The sequence below is a fragment of the Bos indicus x Bos taurus genome, chromosome 1, assembly GCF_003369695.1.
Source record: "Bos indicus x Bos taurus breed Angus x Brahman F1 hybrid chromosome 1, Bos_hybrid_MaternalHap_v2.0, whole genome shotgun sequence".
Lineage (NCBI taxonomy): Eukaryota > Metazoa > Chordata > Mammalia > Artiodactyla > Bovidae > Bos > Bos indicus x Bos taurus.
Genome location: NC_040076.1, coordinates 106,270,948 through 106,293,112, shown reverse-complemented (window position 1 = coordinate 106,293,112; position 22,165 = coordinate 106,270,948). Strand labels below are relative to the sequence as shown.

At 38.0% G+C, this 22,165-nt stretch overlaps 1 protein-coding gene across 1 annotated transcript; it reads left to right on the top strand.

The window, feature by feature from the left end:
• Window positions 1-21,130: 21,130 nt before the first annotated feature.
• ARL14 (ADP ribosylation factor like GTPase 14) lies at window positions 21,131-21,897 on the top strand. Its single transcript, XM_027552382.1, has one exon. It carries the CDS (start codon window positions 21,139-21,141, stop codon window positions 21,715-21,717), a length of 579 nt encoding a protein of 192 aa, XP_027408183.1. The 5' UTR covers window positions 21,131-21,138; the 3' UTR covers window positions 21,718-21,897.
• Window positions 21,898-22,165: the final 268 nt, after the last annotated feature.

Here is a 22,165-nt window from a genome sequence, read left to right as displayed (position 1 = left end):
CATCAGTTTACAGGCCAGGAAGAAAGGCCTCATCAGATGCACACTGCCGGCACCTTGATCTTGGACGTTCAGCTTCCAGAACTGTGGGAATATCAGTTTCTGCCTTTAATATTCTGTTATCTTCTACCTAGTCCATGGTATTCTGTTACGGCTGCCCTTGCAGACTAATAGAGGAAGGACACCTCATTCTGACATCATGTCTTCTTTTAAAACCAAATGTCAATGGCATTGGTTTTAGCTTTTGAGCCTTAAAAACCCTTCCTCTTAATCAACTGTCTGTGCCAGAGATTTTAAAAATCTGGTTTGAAACTCAAGAGTTGAGTGAAAATGGACTCTTTGGGTCTCTGTTGTGACCTTCCTTCCCCAAGGCCTTAGAAGGAGTTACCCTCTGCTGCCTGAAGTTGAGGGAGAGATCACAGGACAAATGGGAAGTATGGGGGAAAAAATGGTTGATATCATAATATTAATCTGCTACAGCAGTTACTTTCTCTCTTTCCCCATTTTATCAAATTTCAGGAGGAATCTGACTTTATTTATTTGATCATCCATTTATTTGTTTTTTATTTGTTGCCTACAGATTGATATGTATATTTTAGTGTGGATAGCTTTCAGAGAGCATTTTCACTGAAAATTTCATGTCTTTAATAATGAAAGATACTATAAGCTGTTAAAGAAATTGAAAATATCACAGTAAGTGCATGTTAGTGGTAGAGAGAGATGGGTAAAAGTACTAAAATCTTGTTGTTCATGTCATTAGAGCTCAGAAAGTTTTGTTAGCTATGGAGGAGATCTTGTTGTCCACCCTTAGCACAGATCTTACTTTGCTAGAAGTCCTACAATTCCTGATGTAATGCACAGGGCACACACATGGTAAGTCTTGGCTTCCAACCATGGCAGTGGTCAGATTCAGTGGAATGCCAGAAAGCCAACTCTTGTGCTTGGATGGGCATGGGGAGCTTTTCCTATCTTTTGTACTTTTCTGATTCACTAAGCATAGCTAGGTCTTACTGCTCACCTCACTGCACTATCAATCTGTATTTACTTCTCTGTGAACCCTGAATATTCCTTTACTCAATACCTAGTATATAGTTAATGTACAATGGAAGTTTTAGGAATGAAACTAAATGAATGCATGAATCCAACAAGTTCTGCCCTCAAATCCTCACTTCAGACTTTCTCTTACCTTTTTGTTAGCCTGGACATGGATCAAGCATCTCCCTCCATCTCCTTTAATCTCAACCAACCTCTCCTTTACAAAAACAAATTATTTTTAAAAGTCATTAATTACGCAAGTACTCTATGAAGATATTATCAGTATAACATGATAAGATAATACGAAGAAATTGAGAACTCCCTGGCAGTTCACTGAAGTGAGCCTGGGTTTGGGGAACTAAGATCCTGCAAGCCATAGGGCACAGCCAAAACAAACAAAAACCACAACAAACAAACTAAAAAGAGATGGCAGAAGCCCGTTACAACTCCATGGCAATCTCCTTCATTTCACAACAGTGTGGGAATAGCTTCTACCCCCCTTTATAGATGCATTATGTACCTACTAAAATAGACATAAATGTGTATACTAATGCATTATTACCACCTTATTATATATGTTAATATACATATTATACATATTTAACCTAAATAATTTTATGCTATTGTGTACTGTTTAACAATTTGCTTTTTTTCCCCCACTAAATTACTTGATAGCCTTTTATGTCACTGCCCATTCATCTTCCTTGTTCTTGTTTTAGTTGCTGTAAGTATTCTATAGCACAGAGGAAAGAAAATACATCTAAAATATATTTAACTTCTTTATTGATGACCCTGTGGTAGCTCAGACGGTAAAACATCTGCCTGCAATGCAGGAGACCCGGGTTCAATTCCTGGGTTGGGAAGATCCCTTGGAGAAGGAAACAGCAACCCACTCCAGTACTCTTGCCTGGAAAATCCCATGGACAGAGGAGCCTTGTAGGCTATAGTCCATGGGGTCTCAGTTGATCACGACTGAGCAACCTCACTTATTGATGACACTATAGGCTGTTTGCGGAGAAGGCAATGGCACCCCACTCCAGTACTTTGCCTGGAAAATCCCATGGATGGAGGAGCCTGGTAGGCTGCAGTCAATGGGGTCGCTAAGAGTCGGACACGACTGAGCGACTTCCCTTTCACTTTTGACTTTCATGCATTGGAGAAGGAAATGGCAACCCACTCCAGTGTTCTTGCCTGGAGAATCCCAGGGACTGGGGAGCCTGGTGGCTGCCGTCTGTGGGATCACACAGAGTTGGACACGACTGAAGTGACTTAGCAGCAGCAGCAGCAGCAGCAGCAGCATAGGCTGTTTGTAATTTTTCACTTTTATAAACAATGAACATTCACTTATTTATATGTTTCTTTAGACACATGTACAAGTGCTATTTTTAATGACAGATCCTTAGAGGTTGACTTGCTAGGTTAAAGGGTGCGTGTAAATTCTAGGGAATATCCTGAGAAGGAGGCTTTCTCAGCCATTTGCCATGCAATGTTTCCTTGCTTGTAAAGCAAATAGGCTTGCTAAAATGTATGAGGGCAGAATGACATGGCAAGACTTAGACTATCCCAATCCAAGGAGATAATTTATGTAAGTTTTACGGCCACAGATAGAAATCACATGACGTCCTTTAACATCCCGTTGACATCCCATCCTGTGGTTGTCTTTCTCCACAGCAGAGCAGTATGGAAAATATCCTTCAGAGCCCTTTCCCATGCATTTGCATTATGTCTTGAAGATTTTGCCTCCTGCTACTTTGTGATACCTCTATAAATGAACAGAGGAAGTGGCCTTCCATACTCCAAATGAGAAAGGAAATGTTGTTATTAGTCATTACTGTCTGTCATCTTGTTCAAGAAGGGGAAGGTGGGTCATATCAAGAGAATCAGAGTTACCAGGTCATAGGCAAGGTGATAGACCTCAAGACTTGTATCTGCTCCATGGACATGTCTTAACAGTTAATGTGGTAAACTTCACTATCTAAGTGGTGGGAAAACAAAGTGTGTAGTATCTGAGCACTTAAAATATTATTTGGCAAAGGAAATAAAGTGACTTTTCTGAAAAACTTTTCTGATATATTCTCTTGGAGTTCAGAAAATTTTCACTCACTGATTTATATATAGAAATTATTAATTACTGAGGATTTGTCAGGAATGGGTATATCCTCTAACCACTGGCTCAAAATCACCCAAAATATTTTAAATTTTAGTAGGTATATTGCCAAATTACCATCCAAAAGGCAGGTATCAATTTGTACTCCCTCTAATAGTGATTGAGTCTAACATATTATCAATTGTTGTCTGATGGGGTGAAAAATAGTATCTTACTATTTTAATATGCATTTCTCTAGTGACCAGTGATATCCAGCATATTTTCACATAATATCTGACCACCTGTATATTCTCTTGTGAATTGTCTGTTCATATCCTCTGCTCATTTTCTAATTTGTGTGTCTTTTTTATCTTTGTTATTTATTTGTTTTTTGGCTGTGTTGTGTGGCTTGTGGGATGTTAGTTCCCTGACCAGGGATAGAACTCAGGCCCTCAGCTATGAGAGCATGGAGTCCTAACTACTGGACCACCAGGGAATTTCCTTTTTCTTTTAAGAATAGCTTTACTGCTTTGCCAGGCAGAGGGAGCCACAGCAGGCTAATGCTGCAAAACCATGTGTCCCCTCTTCTTTATTGACTTGTATGAATTTACTAGGTATTGTGTATATGAAATTTTCATTCTATATTGTTAATATTTCCTATAGCTCTTTTGTTCTTTTGATTTTGTTTAAGGTGTTTTAATACAGAAATGCTGATTTAAGTAAGTATAGCAATCAATATTAACTCTTTATAGGCTTTATAATTTTTGGAATTTTAGTTTAAGAAGGCTGTGTTTCACCAATGTTATTAACATATTCTTCAACATTTTCCTCTAATATTTTAAATGTCTTTAAAATTCTAAAATATGAGTACATTCTCACTAAAACTGTAAACAATTTCTAGTAATATGATGAACTAGGCCTTAAGTAAAATCCTTCCCAGTATAGCATATGTAAAAATCCCATATAAAATATCAAAACAAACAAAAATATTTTATGTATATTTGTCTGAGGCTGAACTGGTAAGAAATTAAGGGAATTTTTTATAAGCTGGGTGAAAAGAAAGCAAAATCTGGAGGGATAGCAAAGCCCTGAGTGTTTATGTGATCCTCAGTGGCCAACAGTCCAAGTTTTAATGGGCCCAGTGCTTCAAGGACAAAGAGAATACCAGGGTCCAAAGTAAGATGGGAGCTAGGATGGGGTATCTTCAAGGATGACTCTTCTGGTGCCTGAACTAGAAAAATCCCATACAGCAGAGGGTTAGTGGTAATATTTGCCAATCTCACTTGGGCTCTGGGCAGAGCTGAAGCAAGAAGAGAAAGGCCTGAGAATTCTTACTCATCAACCTACTTCCACATGTGTTTAGAACTGTACATTCAAAAAAAATGCCCCAGGCCAAAAATGAAGCTGGGGCTTCCTTGGTGGCTCAGTGGTAAAGAATCCTCCTGCCAGTGCAGGAGACAGAGGTTCAATCCCTGGTCTAGGAAGATGTCACATGAGGTGAGCAACTTAGCCAGTGTGCCACAACTACTGAGCCCACGTACCGCGACTGCCGAAGCCCGTGCACCCTAGTCTGTGCTCCGTAACAAAAGAAGCCACCGCGATCCACCTGTGCCCTGCAACTGGAGAGTAGCACACGCAGCAACGAAGACCCAGCCCAGTCAAAAATAGATAAATACATAAGACTTTTAAGAAATGTACTTGGGAGTATCCCTAATACCAAGAGCAATATGTGAGGAAATAGCAGAACTAGCACAATGCCAAGTCAGGCATCAAAGTCTTCAAATAATGGAATGATCTGGTACAGAATAAAATATAAGTATCAATATGTTTAATATATATAAAAGATTATTGAGAGAATACCAAATTATAAAGTATCAGAATTGGCCACAGAGATTTGAAAAAGAACCAAAAAGAACTACTACATATTAAAGATGTAATAACTGAAATTAGAAACTCAACGGAAATCTTGAAGAGTCAATTAGGCTCAATGGAAGAGATAATACATAAGAGATTGGAGGAAATTACAACAAATTCAGAAGACAAAGAGAATGAAACTACAAAAGAAATATTAAGAGACACACAGAGAGAAGTTCTGAAATGTTTAATTGCAGTTTCAGGAGGAGGTAACAAATAAGGGAGAAATTATACTATTCCAAGAAATAATATTGAAAATCCTAAAATTTGAGGAGAGAATTTCTTCTTTTCATCTCTTGATGAGAAATACCAATACACAGATCAGAAAACAGAAAGAACTGCAGACAGTGTAAGTAAAAAGAAATCCACAACTAGTCATATTAGAGTGATATTTTAGAATGCCATAAGAAGAAGACTATATTAGAAGCATGAAGAGAAAAAGACAGTGTTATCTATAAAAGAACTGTATTTAAACTGAAGGATTTTCCCACAGCAACAAAGGAAGCCAGAAGACAGAAGAATGGCACATTAAATGTGCTGAGAGAAGATAAATGTCAAAATATCCTATTATATGCAGCAAAATTATCTTTCAAACATGAGGTTAAAATTAAGTAATTTCTGACTGAAAAAATTGAGAGTTTTTATTACAGCAAACCTTTATTCGAAGATCTAGAGAATGCCCTTTAGGATGAGGGATAAAAAGCACAGAAAGAGAAAAGTGAATAAGAAAAAATAGTGAGCAAAGAATATGGTAAACATGTCGATAAATCTAAGCAAACGTTTATTGAATAAACCAATGATAATGTTTATTTTGAGGGTTAAATAAGGTAAGCTAGACACACCTAGACAACAACAGAATGTATAATGAGAGTGGTGGAAGAAATTAAAACATTCTAAGGTTCTTTAATTTTCCTAAGCGTGGATAACCACACTGATTATTCTTCAGGCATTAAGTTAAATATAAACTTAAAATTTCCAAGGTAACTATATTCATTCATATGCATTGCTACCTAGCAAATTCCCACAAATTTAGCAGCTGAGAATAATATATATCTGCTTCTCAGTTTCTGTGGGTCAGGATCTCAGGCACGGCACAGCTGAATCCTTTGCTCAGGGTCTCTCTCACAAGGTTGCCATCAAGGTGTCGGCCAGGCTGGGATTCTCACTGGGAACTCAGGGTCCTTTTCCAGTTCCTTCAGGTTATTGGCAGTATTCAGCTGCTTGTGGTTGTAGGCCAGAGACCTCAGCTACCAGAGGCTGCCCTCTAGGCAAGTCACGATATGACTCTTTGTGTCCCTCCAGGCCAGCAAGAAAAGTCTGCTGCTTCAAATTTCCCTTTTCTGGAAGGGCCTACCCTTTCCTACAGGTTCTCGTGATTAGGTCAGGCTCACCCATGATAATCTCCCTTTTAATCAACTCAAAGTCAACAAAAGTGGAACCTTAATTGTATTTTCAAAATTCTTTCACCTTTGCCATATGATTTAATCAAGATGGTAATATCCATTATATTTACAGTCCCCACCTACACTCATGGAAAGGGAATTATACATGACAGGATGGGAATCAGGAGGAGCTATCTCAGAACTCTGCCTCTTTCAGTAACCATTAAGAAGTACAATTAGATTCTATGCTTTCCAAACCAATAAAGGCGAAAAAAGAATAAAAAAAGGAAAAAAGTATAGTCAACTAAAACAAAGAGTGAAAACATTGAAAAGTGGGGTACATGGAAAATATAATAATAAAATGATAAATAAATCACAGTCAATCTCAAGAAACTACATTCTTCTGATGCAGTCAAAGATTGGCAGTTGAATTTTTTAAAAGTTCAACTTTTTGCTATCAAGAAGATACACATCTCACCGTAACTAACACAGAAAGTTTGAAAGGAATGCAAGCGAACACTAACCAAAAGGAAACTGAGATGGTTAAAGCAGAAACAGACAAATTCAATTTCAAGAAAAAAGTATTGCTAGAGGTCAACTAGGTCACTACATATTGAAAAAAAATTCAATCCATGAGCAAGATATAAAAATTTTAACTTTGTCAGCACTTAAAATATTTTCAACATATGGGATGCAAAATTTTCAAAAGTTGAAGAAGAAATGATCATATCACTGTTAGAAATATTTTAACATTCTTCTTTCTTTGATCAATAGATCATGGAGACAAGTTTTGAGAAACAATTACAAAACTTGGCCTAAGAGACATAGAATATTGTACCCAAGTATTAGAGAATACACATCCCTTTCAAATGTATGTGGAACTTTTACAAAAAATTACCACATACTAGGACATAAAGTATTTCAATAAATGTCCAAGAACCAGTATTCTTGACCAGCATAAAATTAAACTAGAAAAAAATAATAAAACTTCCACATATTTGCAAATTTAGAAAAATACTTCTAAATAACTGAAGGATCAAAGGAAAAAATTACAATGGTAATTAGAAAATGAGTAAAAATGTGTGGCATGCAGTTAAAATGTTACTTTGGGGGAATTTACAGATAAATGCTTATACAGAAAAGAAAAAAATGAGAATAAATGAGAACTCATTATCAGATATTATAAATAAGCAACAAAAACAAGAGACAAAGCAGAAAAAGCAGAATGTGGGAAATAATGAAGATAAAAATAGAAATTAATAAAGTAGAAAATAAACTAAATGATATATTACTTAGAAATATATGTTACTTTTTATACATTAGTAATATATAACTTAGGTCTTATTACTTAGTAAACAATATACAGCTTAAGTAATAATTATTACTTAATAGTTTAGTAAGTAATAAGTATTATTTTTTATATGTTACTTATATAATGCTGAATATTTTTTCTATAGAAAAAAACCTAAAACCAAAAGCAAGGAGTGAGTAACACTAGCTACAGGTTAACAGTTATTTTTCTGGGTGAGGAGGGGGAAACAATCATTTAGGGGCCCCCAGAGGTCTTCATGGTATAGGCGATGTTCTGTTTCCTTAACTGAGTGGGAGAGACCCTGGTAACCATTTACTCTTTTACTCTTCTTCTTTCCCTCCCTCCTTTTCTTCCTTTCTTACTATTTTCTTTTTGGCCACGCTGTGCAGCTTTCGAGATCTTATTTCCCTGACCAGGAATTGAACCCGAGTCCTTGGCAGTGAAAGCGCTGAAGTCCTAACAATTGAACTGCCAGGGAATTCTCTTCTTCTTCTTTTCTTTTAATGTGTATATACAGTATATAATTTATTTCATATTGTGATGTTTTGCACTTTTTAGTTAATTTTTTTTTTACTGTACTTTTTAAATGCAGACACAGCAAAAATCTCCTTATAACCAAGCCTCCCTCAGAGGAAGACAAACTCTTACCAGTTTCATGTGTCTTTTTCTAGATTTTTTTCCTTACATTAACATACATATATCTGAGAAACATATAATGTACTATTTTGTGGGATGGAGGTTAACATAAAGTAATATTTTACCAGCTGTACTATTGTAGAATTTGTTTCTTTCCCTTAATAATATCTCTTAGCAAACTTTCTTTATAAGTACACAGATACCTGGCTCATTTCTGATGTGTGTGTGTTTTCACGGTATATCAACCAGAATAAGCTAGGCTGTGCAATAGTAATGAACAAACTTAGATTCTTGGTAGCTTACAACAATAGTATATTTTTGTGCTTATGCTACCTGTCTGCTGTGAATTGACTTACACTGTGTGTGTGTGTGTGTGTGTGTGTGTGTGTGTCAGTGTCCTATGTACTTGTCTCTGCACCTCCCACTATGTAAAGTTTTTTAAACTGCTTATTATTAATGATTATTTGTGTGTGTGTGTTTTTTTGCCTATTTTCTCTTCTATACCAAATTTCAATCAGCTTGTCAAATTTTATTAAAGGACATACATTTTAACTATGGCTTTTTTCCTTAAAGCCCAGTTCTCCCTCTTCTCAGTAAATGGCATCATTATCCTCCTAGTTTAGTCAAAAAACTTAGGAGTTATTAATATCTTGAATGCTCTCTCACTCATATCTAATTCATTAGCAAGTCTTGTGGCTACTGCCTCCAAATTGTATCTTAAATCTGATCACATACACGAATAAATTTACTAGTAGTGGCAATATGTCCTTATCCTTAAAAAAAAAAAAAAATCCCTGCATGTGAGCAAAATAGAACTAAATAGACCCCTATTTTTTTAATAATTGTGTTTGGTTTCAAATAACAGACACCAGAAAAAAACCCAGTGGGTCAACAACTTAGAGGTGGGGCTGGTGCACTGGGACGACCCAGAGGGAGGGTATGGGGAGGGAGGAGGGAGGAGGGTTCAGGATGGGGAACACAGGTATACCTGTGGCGGATTCACTTCGATATTTGGCAAAACTAATAAAATATTGTAAAGTTTAAAAAAAAAAGGGGGTCTTTTAAATTTGCAGTATTGAAAAGATTTACTATGCATTTGGAAACCAGATATACTGTTCATAAAGAAATTCCAGACATTAAGAATCTAAACTTAAAAAGCAGAATGATAAAAAAAAAAAAAAAAATCAGACCATCGTTAGGATGAGGTAGTTATTCACACTATTTGCCAAGCTGATTTGGTTTGCTCCCTTGCTGGGTGCACAGTGGGACAGCACTTCCTGCCTCCCTGTGGTCACATGAGGCCATGGAACTCATTTTGGCTCATGAATTGTGAGCAGAAGTGGAAGGGGTGCCTGTGGCCCAGAACATTTAATTGGCTATGTAAGATCCCTCAGATAGTGACTGGCAGTGTTCATGGCAGTGGCTGCTCCATAAGCCTGCTTCCCAGAATGAGGAAAGAAATCTTGCATCTTGTTTATTTGTTGATGTATTTATCTCCCCGCTCCCACCTTGCATTGGGCTTCCCTTGTAGCTCAGCTGGTAAAGAATCTGCCTGCAATGCAGGAGACCTGGGTTCGATCCCTGGATCAGCAGACCTGGGTTTGATCTCTGGGTTGGGAAGATCCCCTGGAGAAGGGATAGGCTACCCACTCCAATATTCTGGCCTGGAGAATTCCAGGGACTGTGTATAGTCCATGGACTGTGTATAGTTGCAAAGAGTTGGAAACGACTGAGCAACTTTCACTTTCACCCACCTTGCATTAGAATGTAAACGTGAGAGCAGAGATGCTGTGTCAATCATCACTGTACCTCCAATGCTTAAAATAGTAACTGACTCATAATTAAATGTTATACAAATATTTGTTACTGGTTGATTTCGACTGAGGCCGAATTTAATTTACTGATTACTTTAGGAGTGAACTGGCATTTTTACAATGTTATATCTCTTTCTTTATTTGGCTGATTTTTTAAAGACCAGCAGTAAAGATTTAATATTTTCTTCATGCAGGCCTTGTGTACATATTACCGAGTTTACTGCTCAATATTTTACAGTTTTTATTGCTATTGAGAATGGGGTTTTTCTCAGTTACTGCTGGCTATGAGGAATGCTTCTATCTTTGTATGTTCATCTTGTGTCTTGGCCAGAATGTCTTCGTTTGTCATTCAGTTCTCTGAGTTTTGTAGGTATGCAGTCACATTGTCTACAAATTTCCTTGCCTTTCCCTGTGACTTGGGATTCTTGGGTGACTGGCTTATAATTTGGGGGCTCCCTGAACATTATTTAAATTAGCATTTCATGCTATTTCTATACTACAAATGTACTTATTTGGTGTTCTGGATCACAGCTGAGAGGTTATGCCCCTCCTCTTTCCTTATGAAACTGATGTTTGTTATTCATAGGCTGTGTCAGATACTGGATTATTGTAAGCCTGTAACAAGGATTCTGGAGACCATGTATATGTGGGTGGGAGCGAACATCATCAGTAAACATTTGAGGAAAAGCAAGAAGCTAATAACCCCAGCTGGGGACAAGCTTGGTCAGGTCATCGAACTGGTTGATGTTGGCCAGCTAGCTCCAACACATGATCTGAGGAATGGAGGCAGTTCTCCAACCTGAAATAGAAACTCTGGAGGGTAGCTGACATAGAGAAGGTATCAAGATTCTGTTCAGGGCCCTTTTTGCCCAAACCTCTAGGGAAGCAACTCTCCATAGGAGGAATATTTTGATGGAAAAGAAAGCTGTGGCTTTCAAGAAAGGAAGCCCCCCACAAGCTGAACTCTCCAAGAAAGGTCCAAGTCTTGGAGAATATTGGATTACCATTTGTCTCTAATATGCATGATGCACTGGGCCTCAGACTCAGCACGATGCAGCAGCCCTGGGAAGGTTCCCTTGACCTGAGACAGAGTCACAGATTCTTCCACTAGGCTTCTTAGTAGCCTCTGTGCCCGCTTCCCAGGTAAAAGAATCTGCCTGCCAATGCAGGAAACACAAGAGATGTAGGTCCAATCCCTGGTTGGGAAGATCCCCTGGAGGAGGGCATAGCAACCTACTCCAGTATTCTTGCCTGGAGAATTCCATGGACAGAGGAGGCTGGTGGGTTACAGCCTATAGGGTCACAAAGGGTTGGACATGACGAAAGTGACTGAGCAGCAGCAGCTGCCTTTTTGTTCTATCAAGTGCTTGATGGATTGGATGATACCCTCCTGCACTGGTGAGGACAAACTTTTTTACTCAGTTTACTGACTCAAATGCTAACCGCTTCCTGGAATACTCTCACTAACACACCCTGAAGTAATGTTTTGCCTGGGCATACCCCTTTAAATTGACACATAAAATTAACCATCAGACACTGGAAATGGAGCATAGTACTCTTTTGCAAGGAGCCAAGATGCAACTTCACATTACCTCTCAAAAAAGTTGCTAACAATAAATCTCATTGTTTTTGTTGTTCTGTTGCTAAGTCGCGTACAACTCTTTGAGACCCCATGGACTGTGGGGTACCACGATCCCCTGTCCTTCACCATTTCCCAGATTTTGCTCAAACTCATGTCCATTGAGTTGGTGATGCCATCCAACCATCTCATCCTCTGTGGTCCCCTTCTCCTCCTGCCCTCAATCTTCCACAGAGTCTTTTCCAATGAGTTATCAAGTCTTTTCCAATGTGTCTGTATTCGGTGGCCAAAGTATTGGAGCTTCAGCTTCAGCATCAGTCCTTCCAATGAATATTCATTTGACCAAGCAAATATAAACCTTATTCATTTGAGCAAGCAAATATAAACCTGTCTGCTATTCCCATGACCAATAATAAAACAATCTTCAGTTCCAGGGTCCATTTGTTTCCATTTCTTTGTGGCCAATTCTCAGAAGTGTGGAAGCTCATATCCTGGGTACAGTCTGGTCATCATGTAGTTAACTTTTCCACCCTGGGGTTTCAGTGTCTATGAGACAGCTCACAGAATATGGCCCAGAATATTATCTATAGTCCTTGAGAAAGAACTAAAGGCCCTTGACTAGGTTTAATGACTACATGATCATTATTGTCTCCTTTGACTGTTTTCCTTTGTTTCCGCATTTCTCATTTATCTGATTAAACTTATTCTTTGACTAAAATTTTCCACAGACAAAAAGCAGACAGAGGAGATGAAGGTGGGGGAAGGCAAGGACCATAGGGTCCTACTCCATTTTACTTGGAAGAAGCATGAAGTCATAACAACTACATCATGTAGATGTTATTATCCCACCCTGTCCTCTTAAAACTTTGATTTCTTTTTAACTACAATGAGAAATAATGTGCTTTGCCAAACTGTTCATGAAATAACTTTGAACAATTACCTCAAATAGCTTATGCTGCTGCTGCTGCTAAGTCACTTCAGTCATGTCCAACTCTGTGCAACCCCGTAGACGGCAGCCCACCAGGCTCCTCTCTCCATGGGATTCTCCAGGCAAGAACACTGGAGTGGGTTGCCATGTCCTTCTCCAAAGCAGGAAAGTGAAAATTGAAAATGAAGCCACTCAGTGTGTCTGACTCTTCGTGACCCCATGGACTGCAGCCTACCAGGCTCCTCCGTCCATGGGATTTTCCAGGCAAGAGTACTGGAGTGGGTTGCCATTGCCTTCTCCAAATAGCTTATAAGTACGGCATTAATAGAATTTGATAAACAAAACGTTTTTGGAATTACATATTTTGATTTAGGAGAGAGAAGCTTATTATTTATTTCAAAATATTAGAAAAAGAAACTTTGACAAAACTGGATGTGGCAGGGGTAAGCAGAAGAAAGCAGTGATTTATAGTAAGTGTCATAAAGATTCCCCAAGATGGGTATCTGTGAATATTTATTGTTTATCAATAAGGGCCATGGGCTCTACAAGGTTGAGACCCATTTCTCTATATTTGCTTCCTGAGAAATCTCATCCATTAATCTGGCTTCAAATACACGTGGTTCAAATCTAACTATTTCCTTGGCTTCAGTGTCTTTGAATGAGTCCCCATTGCTTATGCATTATATGGCAGATCAAAAACCAAATTGTTAATTTGGTATTCAAGCATCCTCCAAACAAGGTGCTCTTCACACATGACCAGATTTGATCCCCATCCCACACCCACACATCCTCTTTACTCAGCTATATCAAACCTCAGCTATTCCCAGAACACACTGCACACTTCCTCGCCTCTGATTTCAATTTCATTGTCCATCTGGGAAGGCCTTTCCCTTTCCTCCTCTTTCATTATGCAAATGAGATATCATTCAAAGGCCACTCATCCTGAAAAGGACTTCTGGTCAGAATGAACAGTCCTTCTGCATTCCTATGGTACTTCCGAGTGGACCTCTTTTTCTTACGACACCTCACATTCCAGTCAGAGAAGAGTACCACTCCAGTACTCTTGCCTGGAAAATCCCATGGACGGAGGGGCCTGGTGGGCTGCAGTCCATGGGGTCGCTAAGAGTCGGACACAACTGAGCGACTTCACTTTCATTTTTCACTTTCATGCATTGGAGAAGGAAATGGCAACCCACTCCAGTGTTCTTGCCTGGAGAATCCCAGGGACGCGGGAGCCTGGTGGGCTGCCGTCTATGGGATCACACAGAGTTGGACACAAATGAAGTGACTTAACAGCAGCAGCAGCAGCAGCACTTTCCAATTATCATCGCTGTCTTTTACCCATTTCAAAAGAAGTAGTCAAAATGTCTGAGCACCAAAGTAGGCAATCAAAAGCATGTCCAGAAAGACATTAACCAAGAGGCATCTTTGTTTTCATAAATATTTTAAACTAAAATTTTATTTCGTTCATGTAAAGGATTTCTAATTATGTTATCTCCAGAGGCCTTATTCTATCCTCTGCTCTGTACTGTTGTGACTAGGGGCCTGAAATCCAACATTTCCTAAGTGTTTTTTTGCCAGTTGGCTTCCAGTTAGATTCTGCTAGTAAGAAACACCATTGGAAACTCACACGGCAGGGACAGGGGAGAAGCCAGTATTTGTCTTCTCTACACCTCTCTCTTTCCTTTGTAGAGAAGCATTCCTGGGGTCTGTGTCCATCCCAAGTAAGGTTGCTATATTCAGCAAATAAAAATAAACAACAACCAATTAAATTTGAATTTAAGATAAGCAATGAATGCTCCTTTATTTTAGGTATAGCCCATTTAATATTTGGAACATACTTACACTAAAAAGTTCTTCATTGTTCATTTGCAATTCACACTTATCTGGTGTCCTGTATTTTACCCCCACTTGTACTGACAAGGCCTCAGCATTTTGTTTTAATTATCTTCCCTTAGCCCAGTTTCTGGCTTGATTCTGTCTATTTCTGAGTCTTTAAGGACTGATTCTGCTGCATGACGTAGGTTTCCCAATTTGGTTTCCCTCATTGACAGATTAGGATTCAGCTTCTTCTAGTGTACAACTCTGATTTCTTAGTTTATTCTCTAGAAAGACTGGAAAGGAGAATGTCAGTGAATGACAGTAGAAGTATGTGAGAAGCAGCTATGCAGACCTGGCCCTCTGATTTTTTATCCTGAAGCTGACTCCAGTGTCCTCTCATGAAGCTGGGCAAGATCATACAGTTCAGTTATTCAAAGGTTATCTTTGTTTACACCAGTTTTCTGGAATCTTCATTATTGGCAACACTTCCACTTTCAAAACTGTCCAAGTGTGGATGATAAATGATGTGGGTGCCCCAAGCTTGAGCCACGGTGCTTGACACTGACCTGCAGACCCTCTCCCCTCACTCTACTGCCCTCACACTTCTCAGCTCCAGTTAAGAACTGCTTCCAGTTCCCTGGACACAATGCGCTATTTCACCCTTCTTTTTGATGGCTCCTGTGCTTCCTTAAGGTTCTATTACCTTATTTATAACAATATTCACACCACGTATTTATCTTCTTCATTAGACTACTTGAAAATGGAGACTGTTTTGATTGAACTGTATGTATTGCTAACATCTTGTATTAAATCTAGATATATTATGTTCTCAATATAAGTTTGATGAATAAAGTGTATCACGATTAAATTATATATATATATAAACAAAGATAGAAAATAAAAGTAAATTCATAATTAGATTTGTAAATGTTTCAGATGATTTTTAAACATTTTAATATTGTTTTTAAAATAAAATATTTTATAAATAGCAAGGTTGATCATAGAGTATTTTTTTTAAATATTTTAAAAAATAGTTCAATACTCAGTTGCTTCTTAAAGGGTAAAGTCTCACTTATTCTGTTTGTAGCAGATATACAGTGCTTGCCATTTTGTGTGTGCCCAATAAATATTGAATGAATAATCACAGATTGTGCGTTTGAAGAGAAATGAGTGGCTATAAAGAATGGGGATCTTAAAATAATTTTTAAAAGAATTTGCTGACCTATGCAAACCTATGATTTGGATGATTGACATGAAAAGGGAGTCAATTCGGTTCATGGTGGTCAGGTTGCATGGCCCAGTTCTTCGGGTTCCCCTTGCTGCTAGCTGGGCAGACATTCAGAGGATACTGAGAGCTTCACATGTAGCTGGGGCCAAAGATATCTGAGTCATCTGTTCTTGTATAAATGCCCATCTTTATCAAGGTGAAGAGTGACTGCCTCTCCCTAGTTCCAGACACAGCCCTCAGACTGTCCCTCTGCTCATTTCAGTGGCATTGGATTGCACCCTTGTTCATTTTCATCTTATTTGGAAAGCGGGATAACAATGTTGGGGTGCTGGGGAAGGGGTTCAGCACACAGTGTTTTATTCTGCCAAGGGAATACAGTACTCTGATAGGACTCTGAACTTGTTCCTTGTCTGGAAAAGGTTAAAAGTTGCAGATTTTTTTTTTTTTCCTTCCAGTTTTACTGAGCTATAACTGACCTATAGCACTGTATAAGTTTAAGGTGTACAGCATAATGATTTGACTTAACATACATCATGAAATGACTATCATGATAAGCAAGGATTGCAGGTCTTTTAAAATGTTAGCTGATAAACAAAACTTGTCAGAGGAGAGGAAGAAAATTTCATCAACCATGTGCCATGTTCTATGATATGTTTTCACATTTATAAAATGTAATATAATAAACTATCACAACACCCCTGTTTTTGTCATCATTCAGCACTTAGTAAGTGCCAGGGGCTGGATATGAGCTCAGATCCAGTGGTCTGCCCATGTGAGAGAAAAGCTCTCCTCCTTTGGTGATGTGAATGTAAGGGCGGGTTCTTTCCTGGAGAAAATGGCACTTGGAAGAGTTTCATGGTTGGAATATCATTTTTTTGCAGCATCAAAGAATCTCAACTGGGATAATAAATACCTGTTGTTCGCATGACATCTTTTTGAGAACAGAGCATATTTTTGACAGCTCAGTACAGAAATGCTTGAGGTCTGGACTTTTTACTTGCAATGAAAATGGAAAATTAAAATTTAAGCCTGGTCTCACTGGTAGATATATGGATGTTTTCAATTTGTGACTCATTGAGCTGTAGGTTTATGATTTTTGCATATTTCTATCTGTATGCTATAATTCAGTTTTCCAAAAGTTCGTTTTTAAAAAGACCGAACAAAAAGTCATCACAAGAAAACTAGGGATGTTCCAAGTCTGCATAAACTAAGCAAGTCACACAACCACATCCCAATTCTTCTTTATCTGTAAAAAATAAAGTTAATAGAATAAGCTGCCACTGTCTTCTAAGAGATGAGCTTCTATTATCTTCACTTGGTCAGTACATGGTCGAGTTTCTAAAGTCAGACCTCCCATCTCCACAGCAAGAAATTTTTTTAAGTTTCCTTCATTCCTGAATTTTAAAACAAATTTCTTGGTGATACAACAGAGCTTGCGAGTAACACTCTTGCAATCCTATCTTTATTTGCACAACCTCAGAATGATTCACAGAAAACAAATACCTTGCCTTTCGTCAGGTTTGGCCAGGACAAATGAATCCTTAAGTGTTGTAGGACAGTAGAAAAGACTGTTGAAACATTTGTAGAATTTTTCATGAAAATTAACATTGAGAAAGAAATTACTTACTTTTACAGAAATTGTATTTTCATTTGGATATAATATTCATCCAGAATTTAACCCCTCATCAGGTTGACTACCCTGAAAATAAGGTACAATTGGTTAAATGGGAAACAGAGTAAAGGCATTTATGTATGATTATCCTCATTATAGGCAAAAATAAAAGTTTTACCCCAGTACTAACATCAGATCTCATAAGGAACATATCAAGTTTAATATGAAATATGTGTTACATTTTTTCTTTTAAAATTTAATTTATTGAAAGTACAGAGATGGAGGCGAGCTGGTACTGCAGAGTCCTTAAATTCATCTTGGGAAATACGGTCTGACCACATGTGTAAGCTGAATTATTCTTTACATTACTGCAGACTGCAGCCTTATTTGATTAGCTTATTTCAATTATATTCTTTTTTTCCTACATATTATTTTGATTTTCAAAACTAAAGGAGAGTTTTAAAATAGTATAATGAACACCAAAAACTCCTCACCTCAACTACCAGTTACTGATTTTTGCCCTATTTCTTCTCCGTGTGTGTACGTGCTTGTGTGTGCTGAGCCAGTTGAAATTAACTTGCTGGTATCATCCCTAAGTACATTGGCATGTATCTCTTTAGAACAAGGACATCCTCTTGCATAACCACAATATCATCATTTCTCTCAAGAAATTTAACACTGATAACAACATCTAATACACAATTTATAGATACAATAATATATGAAGGATAGTCATCATCAAATGCCCCCAATTATAATAATAATAGTTTTTTTGGACAAAGGATCAAATCAAAGATCACACAATGCATTTAGGGGTCATGTATCTTAAGTGTATCTTAATTTAGATAATTCTTCTGCTCCTTTTTTTTTTTTTTTCTGTCTTTCATGACACAGAGGTATTTTGAACTCCAGGTGTGTTTTTTTGTAGCATGTCCTATAGTCTAGATTTGTCTGATGGTTTTCTCATGATAGTTAAACATGTTTTAGGAACAAAAACACTATACATGCATGCTTGCATCCTGTTGTTTTTCCATATACATCCTATGTTTTCCCATTTCTGAGACTTTGCTCATACAGACCATCTCTTTAATATACTTCTCCTACACCATCTCTAGGAGGCCTGGTGTGAGGTTGAACCTTCTCTACAGTGATTTCCCTAATGCCTTCCATCCTGAAGTAATCTTTGAATTTCCAGAATATATTAGCTTTCCTCTTCTAATAGCATTGGCATTTTTAAAAACTTTGCATTATTATTTTTATTCACATCTTTTAACTTTTTCCCCATAGAAAGCCACCTAAGGGCAGGTCTAATTTATCTTTGTGTCCTCCCTGAAATCTAGCACATCGTAGTTCACACAGTAGGCAATCAATATATACATTTGTTGAAAAAATGGATGGATGGATGAATAAATGAATGAAAATAATACCTGTGGTTTCAGAGATACAGTGAGTTAGTTAAGAATTTAATAGTTTTTTAAAAGTTTAATTTCATCACAAGTGCATTTTCTACACCTAGAATAGTCTACTTAATTAAAAAATAAAATTTTAGTTTTAATGAAAACAAAACATGTATATTATATGCCTTAGTATGTGAGAGCGTGCTCACTCACTCCAGTCGTGTCAGACTCTTTGCAATGCTATGGACTGTAGCCGGCCAGGATCCTCTGTCCATGGGATTCTCCAGGCAAGAATGCTGGAGTGGGTTGCCATTTCTTCCCCCAGGGGATCTTCCTTACCTAGGGATTGAGCCCACATCTCCTGCGTCTTCTACATTGCAGGCAGATTCTTTACCACTGAGCCACTGGGGAAGCCCTATGCCTTAGTACTGTTCTTTTAAAAGGCATTGAGGGAAGCCTTTCAACCTGGAAAGTTTATTCTTTAGCTTATAATATGCAAATAATAGCAAATAATATGACTATTTTTTCTTTGATAATTTCCTCTTTGCATGTTTTCTGTTCCTTTTGGAATAAAGTCCTAAAAGTCAGACTTTGAAACTTCTGGATTGATTTTCTACATCTCATCTTTTCTTTCATACTTTTTACCTTCTACTTTTTAAAAGGTTTTCTTCTAACCTATTATTGATCTTTTAAAATTTTGGAAACCATGTTCTTAATTTCCAAGAGTTCTGTTTTTGTTTTTTGAGTAGCCTTTTAAATAACATCCATTTCTTGTTTTATGGATACAATACTTTTGCAAATTTCTATGGAAATACTGGCTCAGATGGTGAAGTATTCTCCTGCAACGCAAGAGACCTGGGTTCGGTCCCTGGATCGAGAAGATTCCCTGGAGGAGGGAATGGAAATCCACTCTAATATTCTTGCCTGGAAAATCCCATGAACAGGGAGTTTAGCGGGCTACAGTCCATGGGATCACAAAGAGTTGGATGCAACCGAGTGGTTAACATTTTCCCTTTTTTTTTCATTGAAATATTAGAACTTACTGAAAATTTTCTTCTGTTCCCTGCATTACCTCTGTTAAAGCTTTCTTAAAACCTTCTTACTTTTATTTTGGTCTTTCTCTCATTTGAAGACATGTTACATTAAGTATGAAAACCTCTGTGCACTGAAGGCTGACTGGTACCTCCGTGTACATGCAATTGCCAGATTGGCTATAGGTTAATTAAATTTTGAGTTAGGTATTAGGATGTGGAAACTCCCAACTGTCAAAACATAAAGGTCTCTTCTCTGACATCATACAATTTCTGTAGAAAAGCCTTTCTGTTTTGGCCTAGGGAGTAACATTTCATTCTGAATGGTCACCCAGCAGAGGGGTGTGTGTTTGTGTGTTTTCTGTTCCTTATTCAGACTTTTAGTTAACCCTCTGTTTTCTGTCATGCATTTCGCCCCTTCCCTCTGTATCCTCTGCATCAGCCCGCTAAGCCTCGGCTTTATCCTGCTGCATCAGTTACTATTCATCTTCTGTCTACATTTCACCTTCCAGAGAGATGTGGAAATCTCTCATCCTCCAATGGACTCTGCTGCTCTTGGTGTGAGTTTATATTTTCTTTTTACTCTTTTACCATCATTTTGGTGGAGTCTTGAGAAGGAGAGGAGATAAATACATGTATTCAATTTGCCACCTTTAATTGGACTGCTTAATTTTTAAAGTGTTTGTGTTACAAACTTCCCTCTCCTATAAATCTGGTCTTGTGAATAATGTAAATTTCCTACCAAGAAGATTAAAGAAGTGATTCTCTATATGATTATGGGAGTAAGGTTCAGGTAACTTTGGGTGGTTTAAGGTTTCTTATTGAGTAATCTGGAAAGTACTAAAGATACTGCTCAGGGCAGTGTGAGATAAACTCTCCCTTCATGACTTCAAAAGTCTGGTTATTTATTTACAACTGGGGTAAGATAAACAGTCAAGCAACTAGAGAGCTGCTACAAACCACTTGTACATTTAAGTTTTTATCCTGCTACCAAAACCATGTTCTGTCCAAATCTTTGATTTCCCTAGCTTCCCAACGTTGGGAGGAGAACAAGCTGCAGTGTCACACAGGCAGGCCCCTCCTAAGTCCTACTCACTCACAAAGAATTTCCCCTTTGAGCTTCTATGACACTGGCTGGTTACTCACACCGTAGATTCCTCAGGATTGGCTGGGACTGCAAATAAAACATTGTTTGCCCATAATCAAGTCGATAAGCTACAACATAAATGCATGTAAGTTCCTATTCTAAGACTATATCGTGAAGCCTTTGCTCTCTTCTTTCTTAACATTTTCATGCAGGACCTGGAAAGGAAACTGGCTCCGGCCATAAGAAAAGATCTTTAAAGAAAAATTTAAAAAGCCTAAAATGGGTCTGTTGAATTCTAAAAAGCCTAAAGCCAAGCAAGCCCGAATTCTTCTTCTGGGACTTGACTCTGCTGGGAAGTCTACTCTCCTTTACAAATTGAAGCTTGATAAGGATATTGTGACTATCCCAACAGTAGGTTTCAATGTGGAGATGATTGAGTTGGCAAAAGGTGTCTCGCTCACGGTCTGGGACGTTGGAGGACAAGAGAAAATGAGAGCCACGTGGGGCCTCTACTGTGAGAACACTGATGGGCTAGTGTATGTTGTGGACAGTACAGACACACAGCGACTTGAAGACTCCAGGAAAGAGTTTGAGCACATCTTGAAGAATGAGTACATTAAAAATGTGCCTGTGGTCCTGTTAGCCAACAAACAAGATATGCCTGGAGCTCTAAGTGCCGAGGACATCACCAGGATGTTCAAAGTGAAGCAACTCTGCAGTGACCGGAACTGGTGCGTGCAGCCCTGCTGTGCCGTCACTGGGGACGGGCTAATGGAGGGGTTCCAGAAGTTAACTGGATTTGTGAAAAGCCACATGAAATCAAGAGGAGACACTTTAGCATTCTTCAAGCAGCACTGAGGTCCAAGTGGAGGAACAGATGCTGATGAAGTTGAAAGGGTAATTTTTTTTTCCCAGGCCAAATAAGAAAAGCAAATTGTCAAGTTGACAAACTTTTCCTGAAATGTTATTTCACCTAAATTCCATTAAACTCAGAATAATATCTAGAAAATTGTTATTTTGGGCCAAGCACTTTAGCAAACTATGTGGTAATGATAATTGTGAATGAAAATGTTACAATTTTGTGCATGTTTGATGATTCCAAATAATCATATTTGGGAACAAATAAAATCTTGCCTTATTATTTTTATGTAACTACTAGAACAAAGTTTAAGCTGCTAATAGAGTCAGACTTCTTTCAGACTGTTTCCAGCTGTTACAGGTATTCAGTTTCCACAATGCTTCTGTGTAATAGCTGGGTGGTATAAAAAAATGAACTTTAAATTATGAAGAGGAAAATGTTTGCTGT

Bases quoted from the DNA above. Each gene is read 5' to 3' on its own strand.
- ARL14 (XM_027552382.1), top strand. From the start codon at position 21,139: ATGGGTCTGTTGAATTCTAAAAAGCCTAAAGCCAAGCAAGCCCGAATT.